This window comes from Poecilia latipinna, unplaced genomic scaffold (assembly GCF_001443285.1).
Source record: "Poecilia latipinna isolate Pla-1442-1.1 unplaced genomic scaffold, P_latipinna-1.0 Scaffold478, whole genome shotgun sequence".
NCBI classification, from domain to species: domain Eukaryota; kingdom Metazoa; phylum Chordata; class Actinopteri; order Cyprinodontiformes; family Poeciliidae; genus Poecilia; species Poecilia latipinna.
Genome location: NW_015113094.1, coordinates 522,509 through 539,661, shown reverse-complemented (window position 1 = coordinate 539,661; position 17,153 = coordinate 522,509). Strand labels below are relative to the sequence as shown.

The 17,153-nt window shown below is 39.6% G+C and overlaps 2 protein-coding genes across 2 annotated transcripts; one reads left to right on the top strand and one right to left on the bottom strand.

Annotated features, from left to right (window-relative positions):
* Nucleotides 1-4,504: 4,504 nt before the first annotated feature.
* Nucleotides 4,505-13,084, top strand: LOC106951897 (polycomb group RING finger protein 2). Its single transcript, XM_015039676.1, has 9 exons — nucleotides 4,505-4,828; nucleotides 5,430-5,557; nucleotides 8,078-8,174; nucleotides 8,263-8,318; nucleotides 8,408-8,537; nucleotides 8,683-8,722; nucleotides 8,820-8,918; nucleotides 10,892-10,972; nucleotides 12,278-13,084. The coding sequence occupies exons 2-9, from the start codon at nucleotides 5,440-5,442 to the stop codon at nucleotides 12,656-12,658; spliced, it is 1,002 nt and encodes a 333-aa protein (XP_014895162.1). The 5' UTR covers nucleotides 4,505-4,828; nucleotides 5,430-5,439; the 3' UTR covers nucleotides 12,659-13,084.
* A 141-nt stretch (nucleotides 13,085-13,225) lies between these two features.
* LOC106951900 (CDGSH iron-sulfur domain-containing protein 3, mitochondrial) lies at nucleotides 13,226-16,507 on the bottom strand. The gene is made up of 3 exons (XM_015039678.1): nucleotides 16,295-16,507; nucleotides 14,582-14,698; nucleotides 13,226-14,508 (listed from the first exon to the last, which is right to left on the bottom strand). The coding sequence occupies exons 1-3, from the start codon at nucleotides 16,379-16,381 to the stop codon at nucleotides 14,326-14,328; spliced, it is 387 nt and encodes a 128-aa protein (XP_014895164.1). The 5' UTR covers nucleotides 16,382-16,507; the 3' UTR covers nucleotides 13,226-14,325.
* Between the last annotated feature and the right edge of the window lie 646 nt (nucleotides 16,508-17,153).

The following is a 17,153-nucleotide window of genomic DNA, read 5'->3' as shown; positions in this document are numbered from 1 at the left end:
CTGCAGGGGTTCCCATTTTAACCTGAAAGAGATTTCACGTTTATTCTGGATTAGGTCATTCAAAAAAAAAAAAAAAAAAAAAAAAAAGGAATTTAGATCTCAACAACTAGCATGTTATTGTTACTGGTATTTCGAGTAAACATTTTTTAAATCTAATATAAAAAGAAAAAAAAATCTAACCTTTAATTCGAGTACATCTAATCAGCAGGGACAAAATAACTGTTTCATGTCTCATGTTTTTTTCAGTGTTTCTGTATTGTCGCCGCAGCTAAAGTGTAAATTTGTTTGCTTTGTGTCTGGACAAAATCAACAAACATGGGAATGTTTGCTGGAGTACCCCCAGCAAATTTTGTGATAATGTAAGATAAACATACTTATTTATTGAATGGATGGACAGACGGACAGACAGTGCTAACATAAATAAATAAGATGTGTTGGGTAATAGTGTTTGGTGGGTGACTGTTATCTGTCAGGTTAAAGAGAACATGGCACAAATTGGAAAAGGATTGATTCTCTTGATAAGGAAAATGTATCAAATCACAAGAACAAGTGTGTTTATTTATTACTTGAAGCGGTACATAAAAAAAATGAAACAACCTTCACAGACAATGCACGATTAAGTGTGGTCGTTTCACTGACAAATCGATCAAAAATGGAGTGAAGACTGTCGGATCAGCCTTTCTGGCTGCAGTGTGCGGTCTCGGCACTGGGGGACCATTGCGCTAAAATCCAGATCCATAGAGGTTCCTGGGCTGGCCCCGATCCAGCCTTCTTTTGTAATCTGGGTTATTAGTAGTAACATTTAGACTATTAGGACTCTCATAGAGATGTAATTAAAAAAAAAAAAAACATCTGAAAAAGTAATGTAAACGCTAATTGTGAATAAGAAGGATGTCACTCTGAGAATCTCAAGAATTTATTTATGGAAATCTGTTTTAAAAGCCTGCCTTGCTACTAAATGTTACAACAGCTTGCCATATAGATTGGGATATAGGCTACTTACGAATTTATAGCGAATGTTTTTAATTTAACTTGTAAGAATGTCATTTTAACAACGTGGATTGCTATTGCTGCCCTCAAAAATAGATGTGTTTTTTTGTTTGTTTTTTCGAACATGTTCTTCATTACCATTAATTAAAGTTAACTGGGTTTCTCTATAACAGATGTAGTAACAGTGTATCACCAGTAAGAAGCGCATGAAGCCTGAAGTCACTAGTTACATTCCACCTTTTCACATAAACTGACAGATATTGGAAACAGAGTAAACAGAGGGAAACAGACACAGTAAGGAATGTATTGTAGAATGAAATAAAAACCCAAATTAGAGAGAAATTAGTTTCTTAAAAATCTTCTTAAGATTAAATTAAAACTAAGGGAATCACTTCAAAAAGATAGCTTGGGGATATTTTCACATTTTTGAAAGAAGAAGATGGAGGAGTAGTAATAGTTGTAACAGTAGTAGTTAGAGGTGGGCGGACTGATATAAAATATCAATAATATCACGTCTGTATCAATATTGGACAAGCTATAAAGCAAGATCGATTCTTTAGCTTCAGATTCCCTCTTGAAATTTTCTTTTTGTATTCTCATGTCTACCACAAAGCAGATTTTGTTTGGATGTTTGGATTTGCTCTCAGTTTGTGTATTTATTGTTTGTTTATTCAGTATGTTTATTTTTGGAAAAATGTGCACAAATCATATTAATATGCTATTAAAATATTTCGTAGATACTTGAACTTTGTCCAAATTCTGCCCAAAGTTTAAACATCTACTTAAGGTTTGAACAAAAATAATACAAATGAAAAGCTACAAAAAAAAAGGTCAGAAGATTGATAACACATCAAACCTAACTAAAAATTAGATCGATATCAGCAATTTGGTCGATATGGGCCCTGTATATCGGATTGATACTAAAAAAATGCAGCATCGCACGCCTCTGGTAGAATAAAGAAGATGTGAAACTGTTCCCGTCCAATCATTTGTGTCTAGTTTGTCAGGTGGAAAAACATGATGTGAGTATTTAAAGTTGCTGAAGTTCACTAAGAAAATAACATTTGCTATCACCCTGAAGATTCTCTGCCCATCCTGAAACTTGACTGTGGCAGCATCATGATATGGGGATGCTGTTCTTCAGCGAGGACAGGTTCAGATAGAGATAATGTTAAACACAGGATGATCTTGGAGGAAAATCTGCCAAGGCTGCATAGACGGGGGTGAAGTCACTTTATTGCAGGACAAAGGCCCTAAACATAAAACCAGAGCTACAATAGAATGGTTTTAGATCAAAGCATAGAGTAGAGCAAAGTTACCATAACAGATATCGAGGCCCCAAATGAGGAGGCATAAACAGATCATGACATTGATGCAAAGAGGCAAAGGAGGGAAAAAAAGCCCTGATTTCCTAATCAGTGACACTCAGAGAGCAACTTTGTTACAGCAACAAATATCACAAAACATTGCAGTTTAAAGTACAGTGTGAAACTATTTCATTATTGACACTGAAATTGGAATCAGGTATTTTAAAAGAATGGAGGCATAGATTGAAATTTTCCCCCGTATAGCCCTGGATTTAGGTTTTTTTTTTTTTATTTACAGTGGAACTGATAAATCTCATTGTAGATGAGTAAAGCGCTGTTTGTGATTGAGTAAACACAGTGTTATTTGGACTATTCTGTCGGAGGTCCCAAGTACTCTGCAGACTTCCAGCTTCAGTACCACAACGTGACCGAGTTGGTCATGAAGCTCTGGAGGATGCAGGTGAATTTGGTTTGGATGTTTTCTACTTCAGGTCAGAGTTCCCTGATCTCTTTTTGAAACTGTCTTTGCCTTACACTTTAGTCCTCTGGTGGTTAAGGAGTGACGTTGTCTTCTAGCAAAGTATAAAAGACCAGAACTTATTTTCTTGCTTATTAGAACTAAACAAGCATCAAATGTTTTTTTTAGATTCCTGAAGCTACATACACTCCAATCTCAAGCTCAAGCTTTGCTCAGTAGTTGGCGCCTCTGTTGAAGAGTTCATCTAATCTGATAGCAGGTCTACCTGGACGACAACTCATTTTCTTCAACTTCTCTCTCTAAAGAAACTGAAAGAGTCAAAGTGGCCGAAAATTCTTTTCTTTGTTTTTTAAACATAGAAAAAAAATCCTGGATTCATTGCAGGTTTTGAGATATGCAATGAGACACACCACCCAGAGGGGCATAGCCTAGGGATGCCACAAAAACACAAAAGGTCACATGCTAGTTGCCAAACCAGTTTTCTATTGCTTGTTGGCATGCCCAACCAATATGTGATTTGATGCTTCAAATTGGACACAGAATAAAGGTCTATTTCACTGTTTTCAGTGCACCTGGAGTGCATTTAATCGGCTCAATTTCAAAGTCAAAAGTACTTAAACTAGTTAAGCTGGGACTGGATTCTACAATATGGAGAAGAGATTCTTTAAAACACATTTTAAATGACACAAAACTATTTTTGTAAAAATACAAAAAATGTCATTTTCCATGTTCTTTTCAGCATAAAAGCAGCTCAAGTTACAGTTACAGTGGTGATCACAATATATAGAGAAATAAGTTGGAACTGAACCTGGAAATTTCACCACATTAATTACAATTTCTTCATTTTACTTGCTCATGTTGTAAACTTTATCCCTCCCCGTCTAAAATCATCTCATGGTAAGGAATGTGTGCATATATTTTGTATATGTCTGAGTGAGTGTTCATGAAACATAAAACTGTCAAACAGATCACTGTTTTTCTCATTGCTAATGCTTTGATAAGTCATATCAAGGGGTCGGGGGGATGATGTGTTTGGTTGTGTGGGGAATCAGGAAGTGGAGGGGGATCACAGTAGGAGGGCCTCCCCCATGGAGCCATTCATTCATGAACCATCACGGCCAGTGGCAGTCTGCTGCAGGCACACTGCGCAAGGATCCGCTGGCGGTTGTTTCCAGGTAAAAAAAACAGCTGCTCTGCTCCACTGTTTCCACATGCTTGGTCAGTATGAGGAATTGCTGCAAAGGCAATGACTTCTTTACATGGATAACATTTTACCAGTTGGCATTACAAACTAAATGTGATTTCTATTGCATTATAACTAGGATTGAATTGGATTGTTTTAAAATTTAATTTGACTTAACTGATCAAAGTGTGCGATTTTGGGATACTGGTTGAACTCGTTGGTCCGGAAGAAACGCGTTGTGATGATATTTATTGTTAATTAATGCTGTACAAACACACTTTATTTAAACAAATAACTGAATTACTGAGATTTTTATTGGAAATTTTGTAAACATTCACTTTTTGTTTTTTATCAGCGATGCAGCTTTTTTTTTTTGTTTTTAATTATCTTCTAATTATCATAGATGAGACAAGTTCTGAATTTTATCTGAAACTTATGTTAAGGGCCCTTTCAGGGTTGGGGCCCTGGACTCATGAGGCCTGCAGGGCCTCTGGAGCAGACAAGCTGTTTTCCATGCAGACTGGAACAAACAGAGGGCGTGGTGGAGCACAAGCGTCTCCATTCGGCGGCGGCAATTCGGGAGAAAGGGCTGATATAAATAAAAAAAACGCAACGCACGGCCTGTGAGGGAGAAAACATCGTGCACAGAGTGAGCAGGGCCTGCAGAGGGTCCGGACTCGGCGTTCAGGCCCGAGCAGGGAGAGCAACGAGGCGACAAAATAAAAAACCACGTGATCCAAAATGGGCAGTCCTCTGACGGTGCTGAAAAAAGCCATTTTCTGGCGCCGCTGCACAATTCTGCCCAAGTGCAAATAATTTCACCTGGAGTCCGGCTGGGAACAGTGAGGGGGAACTTTGATGTCTGATCAGGTAGGAACACAAGCGCCGCTCTCCGCTTTTCTCCTTTTCTGTCGGGGGCTCTTTGCGCCGCTGTTTGCGGAGGCGCACGCAGAGTTTGCACGGTGTCACATTTTCAGGAGCCTCTTGTTCGCTCTCCTGATTCAGCCCTGTCAGTGAATTTAAGATGGCTGCTTTGTGTACCAGTGTGATTCTGCAGCCCCCTCGGTGTCGGTACTCTCCCTCTGGATGTGCCGGGCCCCCGGCCGTGCACCCGCCCGCCCGCCTGCCTGCTCAGACGGGCAGAGGACGGCGGAGCTCCGGGGAAATGGAGTCGCTCTTTGTTGGCCGAGGGGGAGTCGGGAGCTTGGTGCACAAGACGAGGCCACACAGAGGGTGATTCAATAGCTGGCCGCTGCGTGTTGCTGCTCTCAGAGGGGGGCATTAATCGCAGCAGCGTGCAGTAAAGAGTTGTTTTAGGTCTGTTTGTTGTGGTTTCACATGGTGCTGTCCCAAGGACGAGCTGTACACACACATTGTCTTGCCTGAGAGCAGCAGCGGTGTGAGAGAGAACCAAATCAAACACATTCACATTTCGGGTGCCTCTGCTCCCCCACCCCCTTTACCCCTGCAGATCTGTCCAGATGGATAAAATGCAGCCGAACCGGGTCAAAATCACAGATCTGAACCCGCTGCTCACGTGTCCGCTGTGCGCCGGCTACCTGATTGATGCTACAACCATCGTAGAGTGTCTGCACTCCTGTAAGTTCCTCCTGATAAAGGCTTTTTCATACCTGCATGCACTGAGATTTGGTAAACCGCACATATGCATGCTATGCATACCCGCTGAGATTGTTTTGTTTTTAATAAGGCTTCCCGTATTACATGTACAGATGTGGACAATGTCTTGTTTGTGGGTGTCAAAACAGCCCTTAAATTTTGTTTTTAATAGCAGTTTCAGAATGCAGTGATCTCAGCCATTAATTTGAATACCTTTATCCACTAAGGGAAAATCCAGCGTTGCGGAAATATATATATTTTTGTCATAAAATAAGGTTGACTTGCAAGATTGAGAGCATTTTTGCTAATTTAAACCTGCGTGGTGTTTGCATGTTTTCTGCTCTGCATGTGTGGGTTCTCTCCAGGTATTCCAGCTTCCTCCATGTATATTTTTCCTCCCACCGCCCAAAAATCTACATGTTAACCGGTTTCTCTAAATTGCCCTGAGAATGCGTGTTGCCCTGTGATGGAGTGGCAACCCGTTCTACCAAATATTCTATTAAAATAGTCCTTTGTTGTGGTATTGCACACATAGGTATTGTGATGATGATTAAAATTCAGCATATTCTGCAGCTCTAATGTATAAATTTCCATTTTCCTGAGCTATAAATATTTTACATTTCTCTGAGCCCCTGGCCTCTAGTGTGTTGGAGGCTCGTCTTTATCTTGCCACCTGAAATGATGGGAGTGATGAGTAGCAAAGAGTGGCATCTTGGAGTCGTTGGATGGCATTAGCTGCCAACTGGGTGTTTGGGAATCAAACCATAGCTCAGCCTTTTCTGTTCTACAATCGTAAATATAAACATCTGGAGTTGTGATGGTCAAACATGTAAGTTTTGCTGAGTTAGGTGACTTTTCCCTGTCCCTTTTCCTCCATCACAGTATCCCCACCAGTTTTGACCTTTTGCATCACAACCACAACAAATGAACATAAGGTGTGGGGATTAAAGACAGAGAAGGCCCATCCAAGATAATAGATATTATATTAGCATGTAGAAGTTGCATTTTTGGAACTTGAAGTATTGGATTATTCTAAATACTGCATCCAACCAGTCCTTTGTGATATCAGGATTGTAAACTCTGACATGGCGGCGATTACTGAGATTGCATATTTTGTGCAGCTCCAACGTTGGGTTTGAACTGTACTGGAGCTGGTAGAAAACACTCTGGACATTTTTTTTGGCCTAAAACAAAGGATGAATATGTGGAGAAGAACCGACTGCCGGTGATACTGCTGGCTTGTTGCAGGGCATTGCTGTGTGTTTTCATCAGATCTTTTAGTGTGTTATGATCCTAAACATAATGGCTAAATCAACATGGGAATGATGTGCCATCAGTAACTTAGAAATAAACTTGAAATGATTTTTTTTTAAGCTGGGATTTTTACCCCCACCCCTCAAACGAAACCCACAGAATAAATATATGGCAGGGCTCTTGACCAACTTTACACTGGTGTGCCAAACTTCTTTTTGACCGCGTCATATTCAACATTACAGATGTACAGGCTCACCATTTTTCAAAATATCCCTGTCATCCATCCATCCATCTTCTTTACACCTTTGTCGCTTAGTGGGGTCGGAAGGGTTGCTGGCGTCTATCTCCATCTAACGTTCTGGGCGAGAGGCGGGGTACACCCTGGACAGGTCTGTCGCAGGGCAACACAGAGACAGACATGACACACACACACACTCACACTCACACCTAGGGACAATTTGGAGTGGCTAATTAACCTGACAGTCATGTTTTTGGACTGTGGGAGGAAGCCGGTGTACCCGGAGAGAACCCACACATGCACAGGGAGAACATGCAAACTCCATGCAGAAAGACCCCGGGCTGGGAATCGAACCCAGAACCTTCTTGCTGCAAGGCAACATCTCTCATATTAATGTCATATGAACCCATAAATGATCAATTGACAGTCTAGTAACCCTAAAGTTCTTTATTTTAAGCAGAATTACTGTAAAAGTGTTTAGAAAGCTTTGAGCTGAAATTGTAACAAATCAAGGTAAATAAAATAGAAAATCTAAATTAGATGCTTCAAGGGCTAAACATCTTAGGAAGATATCGGATTAAACATTTCATAGCATTCATGCCATGTCTCTCCCTGTAACTTCACTGTGCAAAAAGCTAACGCCTTCAACATTTCAGGAGTAATTAGACTTTATAGGGAGTGTTTGTCAACTAAAGAACAAGAATAAATCCCATCCTCAATCTGCCAGAGGTTATGGTGATGGCACGGAGGACATCCAGCCTGAATGGCTCTACGCTCTTTGGCAAAGAAAAGTGACAAACCCATTTCTAACCAACTTTTTGCAGGTTTCACTGGTATTTTAAGTGTTTTAAGATTGATAAAACTTTGTCTATTGGTTGAGAAGCAGATGAAGATTTTTGACATGCCATTTTAATATCATGCAAAAACAAGAAAACGCAGGGCGGCATGGAAAACGAAGCCTCGTTTTCGCTCGTTAACTGAACATTGTTTTACCTCTTATCCTTTTCTAGTCTGTAAAACGTGCATTGTTGCCTTCCTTGAAACAAATAAGTTCTGTCCTCGATGTGACGTCCAAGTGCACAAGACATGTCCACAGCTAAGCATCAGGTAAACCAGTGTTTCATTTATTGTAATCCTACATGCCTGTCATGTCTGACAGCGTTATCCGATTAAACCTTTTTTTTTTTTTTTTCAGAGCGGACAAAACTCTGCAAGATATAGTTTATAAGCTGGTTCCGGGACTCTTCAAAGGTAAAATTGTCCAACCTCAGGCCAGCTGCTGGTTCTTGTACGTTTTGTTCAGCTTCATGATAGAGGTGTGTTTCTATTCCGAAACCTAGACGAGATGAAAAGGAGGCGAGACTTCTACGCAGAGAACCGGGAGCTGGAACCGGGCGAAGTGGTAGAAACGTTTAACATCGCAGAAGATGAAATAATCAGTCTGTCCATACAGTTCTACGAGAGGAACCGGTGAGTCGGAGGTTTACAGGAAGATTAGAAAACTTTCTGGACGAGCCTGGGGGAGCCTCGATTCATGAAAATTAAAGCGTGTAGGACCTCTGCAGCTGTTCAACTATTTCTTTTTGTAAAAATCCTGTTTTGTATTTACCTGCAGAAGCAGTGAAAGGCAGCGAACGGAGATGGAAGGAGACAAGGTACAGATAGCTGCCGCCACACATTCGGCCATCTTAATTCCATTTTCTGTCCCTCATCCGATTAATGCTCTTCCTCTGCGCCGTTCTTTGTTCCCAGTCCAATGGGAAACGCTTCTTGCAGTGCCCAGCAGCTATGTCTGTCATGCACTTAGCGAAGTTCCTCCGGAGCAAGATGGATATACCAAACAACTACCGGGTAACTGGACTCACACACGCAGTAACCTGTGCTGTTTAGACTCTGCAGAATCTAAGAAGGGGTTAGTGGCTCCCTCTGTTTTTTTTTTTTTTGTTTTTTTTTTTTTGTAGCACTTGCAAATTTGCAGCATTTTCCCCAGTTGCTATGCTACAGAGATGGCTGCTGCCATTGTTCAGAGTGGATATCCACTGTACAGTGGCTAGTTGCAATCCTTAGCATATAAAGGAATTGACCAATATGTTTTTAATGATTTTTTTTTTTTTCTTTCAAAACTGTGTTCAGGTATCGCTCAGTAGAAAATTCTCAGTGTTGTAGCATCTGGTTCCCTGGCATTTGCATATAAAATGTAAAAGTAATAGTAATAGGACTGCACAAAATATTGTAAATTTATCAGCGCAGTGTCGCTGTATTCACAGTTCAGTTCATAAGGATATTTTAGACGGCAAAGTTGATGACGGACTGAGTTGTTTCATTGTCAAAATGTATGATGTCGGCCAGAAGCAACTTGCTCAATAAAAACTAATTGTTGAGATGAAAATAATACATTTGATATTTTGACCTAGTCTCTGGATAGACTATTCGTGATGTTGTCATTTATTTATTTCGAACATGATAGAAATATACAATCACCCACATGAACAAGGTATATTGTGCACCTATCATTTCAAACTTGATCTGATTGCTATGAAGTTAAACAGAACAGCAAAAAAACAATTAACAGTAATAATTCAATTGTTTTAAAACGGTTTATTTGTTGTTGTTTTTTTATTTATTTTTGAACTATTAATGTGTAAAATGTAGAATATCTGAAATGCCTCTAAATTTACCAGGAACCTAAATAAGTTTACTGTGGAAAATATTTATTAATTATTCCTTTTTGCCATTTTGCTCTTTATAGAGCGACACTGGGCAGAGTGTTGTCTCAGTGAGAATTTCTTTTGTTTGACAGAATGCTTCAGCTTATTGTCCATTTGGAGGACTTTAACCTCCTGGCTGATGTCTTAAGATGTTACCTCAATATTTAAATGCTGCTGCTGATCTTCAAATAATCAGCTCACGTTTCTACTTCGAGAGTTGTGTATAGTACACCGATTATATTACCGACTGCAGTACGATGGTATGCATGTGTGTCAGATTTGGCGAGATCATCCGGTGAGTATAGTTTGGGCAGATGGCCGACCGAATCCTGATTAAGTCGCAGCAAAGTGTGACCAGATTGAGCTGTTCTACACCTGTATGTGAACCTGTCTGACTGAAACAGACTCAAAGATGCATAAACTTATTTCTTAAGGAGAAAAGGGAAGTAGTTGTATTTAATCAGTATATTTTGAGTACAGTAAGAAATATTTCATACATTTTATTTTGGAAATTAACCTTTTTATTTGACTCAATTACATTTTTGTAAGCATTTTCAACATGAAACAAATATGAATATATATTTTCAGCCTTACAACTTGATTTTAACGCCTACAGGTACTTTATTTAGCACAACTTTATGACCAGCAGAGGCTCAGAGGGGGTGAGTGACTGTAGGATCAGGCCTGGATTTCTGGTTCTTTGAAGTGACTTCTAATTTAGTTAAGAATTGGAAGCCTCCTATCTGGGTCTGTTTCCATGGCACGACTTAAGTTGGTTCAGGTTCCATGGAGCACAAAACCTTTTACCACAGTGCTTGATAGGAAGACGACTTCAGCATCTTCTTATTTTTATTATTTAAGGAGCAAATGGCTGACACTGAACTCTGTAAATGCTTTCTACTGGAATTTCTAGAATGTTGCACAAAAACTGCTTAAAAAAAAAGAAACAAGAGTCTGGAAAAGTACAGTGCTTTGAAATGGAAAATTTGTTGGAATCCCTTTTTTTTTTTTTTTTTTTGGTTGCAGCGGTATGATCCAGTATATTGGGGCTTGGTGACCGTTAATGTCGGTATGTCATGATTGTGACCTTGTTGATTGTCTTTCTGTGTCTGGCAGGTGGAGGTGCTGTATGGAGATGAACCATTGAAGGACTATTACACACTAATGGATATCGCCTACTTCTACGAGTGGAGAAGAGTAAGTGACGGATTCTGTACCTTTTAAGAAATATCTGAGGAATGCTCCCGAATTTGAAACGAGCTCTTTCCTTGCAAAGTATTACCAGCGTAGTAATTCACATTTTATTTAATTTTTTACGTTTTCTTGTGTTGCAGTCATGCACCTCAGTGTGCTCTTCTTATAGTCCAACTCAAAAAGTGTTGTGAAAGGAAAATGAAGCAGGGCTGCTAAGCTTTTATTATCTATCTGAAAGGTCACCAGACTTCAAAAGCCACCTAATTAATGAACAAATTCAGCCTGTGTGTTATTGAATAACAACATCTTTTCTGTAAAGTCCTTAGAGGTTTGCTTGAGAACATTAGTGAACAAACAGCATCACAAAGGCCGAGGAACACTGCAGACGGATCAGGGAGAAAGTTGAAGAGAAATCAAAAGGAGGGTTAATTTAAAAAAAAAAAAAAAGAAGAGAAAACAGTATTTGAGTTGTTGGAGAGGGTTAGATATATGACCTTTGGAAAGTAGAATAAAGAATTAAAATGTTGAAAGTCAGAAGAAATTTTTGGGTTGTTTTTGCTACAAGCAGGGGAAAGTGGTCAAAATTTAGAGGAACATAATTGAAGCTACATTCAGAAGAGAACCTGTTGGAGGCTGCAAAGACTTTGGATTTAAGTACCCGTCGCTCTCCAGCAGGGGGTGTTGTTCAGCTCAAAGATTTGTTTTTATGTTTGAATGGCCCAGTCCACACCTGCATTTAATTAAAGCATGGAAAATGGGCAAAAAATTTAAATCTCTCACTGTATGAGGTACCCCATAAGGTGCTTAACTATCTGAAAGCAGAGTTCAGAAAGAGCAGGAGGTTTTTAAAGCAAGAGGCCCAATTTCATGGTGTTAAAGTAAAAAAAATTATTCAAAGTCATATTTGAAATATTTAGCATTTCTATAACAACTGAAGGTAACAGAGTGAAAAGGGGTCCGGGTTGGAGTCCCCCCCTTTCTTTTTTGTTTTTTGTTTTGATGAGGTACCCATAAGGGCAGAACTTCAACTCTGCAGGAAATTTAATGTTTTTGATTGTTGATTCAATGTTGCATGACTCTGTGTTTTTGTGTTTAATGACGTAAAGCACTTTGAAATGCCTTGCTGCTGAAATGTGCTATACAAATAAAACTTGATTCATTGATTGACTTGATTGTGCTGTAAAATGGCACCATGTGCCTAGAAAACGCATAATACTCCCCCTTTAATTCAGATTATTCAGATTACCTTTAAGAAACGTGATGGTCTCCTCAGCATCAAATTGTGTGCTCTCGTGTAATTCCACACAGACCGGACCCATCCCCTTGCAGTACCTGGTCAAACCCACCCGGAAACGCAGGAGGCCTTTGCAGTCCACCGCCCAGGGCAACTCTGACGGCGTCAACACCAGCCCGACGTCGGAGAGCGACTCTCAGAGCGACAAACTCCACAGTCCTGCTGCAGTCCAGCCGCCCAGAGCCCCCTCCCAGACGAGCGTCGCTTCCCACAACGCTTCCCCCGCCATCCAAAGCCCCAATGGCACCGCGGTGCCCAACAACACTCAGCGACACGCGCTGTCCTCCAAACAGGGCTCCAGCAGCCGGAAGGTGACCGTCAACGGCACAAGCTCCGGGGCCAGCAAAGAGGAGGCACGGGGCGGCGACAAAAGCGGCGCGCCTCCAACGACTTAACCCCCACGTGGCGGTAGGGGAGGACAGTGATATTTAAGCTGCTCCCCGTTTTTATTTCTCCAAGTAGCCGACAGAGGCCCGAGCTTTCATCCCTCCGGACAGGCAGGAGGCGGATCGCCGTTATCTTTCAGATGGAAAGACTGAGACATGCAGCCAAATAGACTCTTGTATGTGCGTGTTTGTGTGGTAGAGTAGAGCTGTGCACACATACAAAACTGTACAGGATGTATCAAATGTGAGCATGTGTGCATACATATGTATAAACTTATCTTTTATACAAGATATCGTAACCGTTTTTGTATCGTATATGCAGTGAGTCCTTTTCATTTCCACAGACGTCCACTTGGCTTCCACGGCAGAATCATCAAAGCTTTTTGTGCTGCGAGTCACTGCATACAGTTGGATGTTGAAGGAAAAAAAAAAAAAGACAAGCTATACTCGCCTTTTTAAAGAGTTTCTTTGAAAGTGTCTGATATAAGCAGCGCCTCATCAGGTAGCGTGTACATTTATGGAAAACCGTTGATGCACTTTGTGAAGGTCCAGTCCCGGAAGTTGATGGGTATTATTTCAGCAGGAGAATCTCCAGCCGTATTTTCACACTCGAGTCCAAGCACTACCACACTGATGGGCAACGTGTTCGTCAGCACGATGTCCCCGTTCAAAGAACTGAGTGAAAAAGAAGGGATTTTGCAAAATTTCGCCATGTATGTTGTTCCGTACATTGCAACATTCCCTTTTTGTTGCATTTCAACAGATTCTTTTTTTTTTTTTTTTTTTTTAAATCAGCCATACGTGCATGTTTTAGGTCAATAAAATGTTTACTTATTAGGTTTTTCTGACGTGAGCCTCCTGTTTAATTTTCTCTGTTGTTGACTTTCACGGTCATTTTCTCCATTCAGAGGAAATTTCTGATTTGTAATATGAATGTAAATACTGAGTATTCATATTCATACCCAGTCATCCTGGGTATGAATATCTATAACATGTTCTTTAATTGTCCATTTAAAACTCCCTTTGGCCTCCCAGAATGGATTGGTCATGTAACAAAACAGTTAGTTGAACAAGTTGTAAATTTGTTATTTTTCATATAAAGTAAAATCATGCATTCTTTGCATAGATGTTTCTTAGCTAGTTGCACATTAATCACCAGTTTATGCACCCATTAACTTTTTGGTGTAATTTTGGCTAGATATTTGAAGACTGTTACCAGAAAAGGTGGAAGTCATTCCATCGCCTTAGTCCCCACTCACTTCCACTTACCTTATAATACAAATACCACTTTGTGGAATATCCAGTAGCAAAGAAGTTTCATTCTAGGAATGAGCCTCAGTTCATTCAATGAAGATGATTTCAAATTATGTACATAATCACCTGCTTTCCTGTTACTCATGAATAATCCTTTATATTTTAGACAAGAAACAAACCTTACCCAACTAAATTAGAATAAAAAAAAAAAAAAAAACGGATTCAAGAACAATAATTTTATTTCTGTAAGATCACTCGTCTCCAAAGTTAAGAGTGGAAACCTAGATCACCGTTTAGTTTACTGGCAGCATGTCCCGCTGATTTAAACGAGAAACAATTTGTCCCGATGCCGTTTTGTCTAAAATGTTTCTCCCACCGACTCAGTTCGGAGACATCTCTGTCCTCAGGGTTCTTCGCCTTCATCAGTTTGTGCACTCATGCAGCGGAGCAGACACGATGAAGTCCTGCTTGTGCGTGCCGTCGCAGTAAGGTGAGTTGTTGGTGTGCTTGCATCCACACAGCCACACCGTGGAGTCTTTCTCCGGTACAAAGCGAAGCCCCTTCATTCCCTCTGCTTTGGTTTTGTGGGTTCCGTCGCAGAACGGCTTCAAAACAGAAAAACGCAAATAAACAAGATAAACTGTTTTTTTTTGTTTGTTTTTTTTAAGATTTTCTCACCTGTTTCCTACTGTATCCACAGGAGCACCATGAGTAGCGTTTTCCTCCAACAAGCTCCACCTTTATGGGCTTCTTGGATGGAATGACGGGCTTTGGAGGGGCTGTGGACAGGTTAACCTGGAGATTCAGAAAAATACACAAACACGTGATTGTTGATGTGTGAAAACTCCTTTAATTTGCCAAAACAATCGCTGCTTGACTACACTCATTTAGAGAAAATGTCTTAAAAGAAGGCCAGGCTTTAAAATCGGTGCAGATGCCACTGAGAGGAGGAGCCTGCAGGAGGCTGACCAGTTTTTAAGTTCTCAGCTATTATGCAGTCTGGCCAAAAAAAGTCACCACCATCAGCAAAAAAAAAAAAAATATATATATATATATATATATATATACACACACACATATACACTGCTCAAAAAAATAAAGGGAACACTCAAATAACACATCCTAGATCTGAATGAATGAAATATTCTCATTGAATACTTTGTTCGGTACAAAGTTGAATGTGCTGACAACAAAATCACACAAAAATCAATGGAAATCAAATGTATTAACCAATGGAGGCCTGGATTTGGAGCCACACACAAAATTAAAGTGAAATGTTCCCTTTATTCTTTTTAGCAGTGTGTGTATATATATATATATATATATATATATATATAAACATGTTCACACTCCAATGGTTGACTATACAATAAAAACTATTTTCTTTACCACAGAGGGAAGGTTTGTACCACATAATTCATATACAGTTACACAAAATATTTATTTCACCTACTTATTATGTGAGATGCAATATTTTCCCCCCACTATTTTTGACCCATTTTTTTCAACCTACAAAATTACTTACTTTGTAGATAGCACCCTCTGCTGGTAACACTTAAAAAGACAGCAAGGAGTTTGCCTCCTGTGGTCTCACGATTCAATCGTAAAAAAAAAAAAAACAGGTTCTAAGTTGTTACTTTTAAAACTACTCATTTTCTCTTATTAGAAGAGAACATGGTGACATGTATTGTGGGCTACATGTCACCATATGTCCAAACCTTTGTTGTGTTTCAATAGAATTCATTACAAGCAATAAAAACTCAACAGAAAGGAGAAAACAGGAGGATGTACAGCAGGAAAAAATTGGATTACCCATTTACTTTTTTCAGTGTATCGCTGAAATTCATCTGTGACACATCTATGAGTCAGTTCATTAATCTCCAAATCAGTGTTTATGTTCTGATTGTTTCAAATCTTTTCTACATGATTTTCTAATTTTAGTCATCGTCAATCATTTCCTGTTAATTTATAGAGGCCCTATGACTCAATGCCAGTTGTGGGTGGTAAAGACTGACCTTTAAATAACTTTTAAAAAACCACAACAGTAAATCTAACACTTTTACCTCTTGTAGTTTTGTAGCACCATACCCCATGAGTCATACTTTAGTAATATTTTGAATAAAGATACTCTTTAGGGCAATTTTTGTCTACTGAAACACACCTCGTCTTAGAAAAAGGTCCTAAACTCCTGGGATTATTTGCAAAACTAGTAAAACTCAACAAATAACCGGCTTTGTCATAAATCTAAAACGTGGTGCACACAAATCACCATGATTCATTCTTTGGTGGTGTCTATCTGGACAACGGCAGGAAGCATTTTAGTTCATATTTAGCATTTTTCAGACGACAGTGTGTTTATGCGCAAAAGGCGAAACAGAAATGTCACCTTACCTTGGGAGCCGCCGTAGCTGCTGTCCGCGGATGCCTGAGGGTGAAAGTCAACCATCGGGAGTGTAACTTATTAAAAAGGGCGATCATGTTATCAACAACAGCTAAAGGCTCGGCTCACACACCACAATGACAATCTGCCATGAAGGAATCCAAATCAAAACAGCAACCAGTAAACGTCCGGTCGACAGCTTGGACATGATTGGAGGCGAAGCGTTCTAGAAAAATCACGTGCCATCTGCTAAACCAATAAGAAAGTGGAGGTCACTGATTACGATTTAATGACGTAAATATATGGTTTCAAAGAAATATAATATGCATTTTTTATTTGCAAAAATAAAAAATAAAAATAAAAAGGCCCCCGGCATATGCAAACAAAACATATTTTAAGGATGAACCGCAATAATTAAATAATGATTAATAGTTAAACGGAAGAAAACAAATGAATAGCCTAATTATTTTTAATATTATATGGATAGGAATCCATGTAACTTTGGCTTGATACCTGTGTATACAGATTAGAATCAGGGGACGCTGTAATTGGTTGAGTGTAAGAAAAAGAGCAGGAACTACTATATATATATTTAAATTAACGTTCAAAGAATTGTTGTTAGACCACTATGAGAGTCTAACCTGCTATGCATTATATACAACACAAAGGAAACTATTTTGTTCAGTCCCCTTTTGCTGGCTGACTGGCAATCTTCTAAATATGCCTCCTCAGGAGCACCGTCGTTTTTTAATTTAATCCATTTACAGTGGGGAAAATAAGTATTTAGTCAGTCACCAATTGTGCAAGTTCTCCCACTTAAAAAGATGAGAGAGGCCTGTAATTGACATCATAGGTAGACCTCAACTATGA

Coding starts and splice junctions, on each gene's coding strand:
- LOC106951900 (XM_015039678.1), bottom strand. CDS start 16,381: ATGATCGCCCTTTTTAATAAGTTACACTCCCGATGGTTGACTTTCACC. Junction 14,699..16,294: donor CAGCTACGGCGGCTCCCAAG/GTAAGGTGACAT, acceptor CTGAATCTCCAG/GTTAACCTGTCCACAGCCCC. Junction 14,509..14,581: donor GTGGATACAGTAGGAAACAG/GTGAGAAAATCT, acceptor TCTGTTTTGAAG/CCGTTCTGCGACGGAACCCA.
- LOC106951897 (XM_015039676.1), top strand. CDS start 5,440: ATGGATAAAATGCAGCCGAACCGGGTCAAAATCACAGATCTGAACCCG. Junction 8,919..10,891: donor ATATACCAAACAACTACCGG/GTAACTGGACTC, acceptor TGTGTCTGGCAG/GTGGAGGTGCTGTATGGAGA. Junction 10,973..12,277: donor ACTTCTACGAGTGGAGAAGA/GTAAGTGACGGA, acceptor AATTCCACACAG/ACCGGACCCATCCCCTTGCA.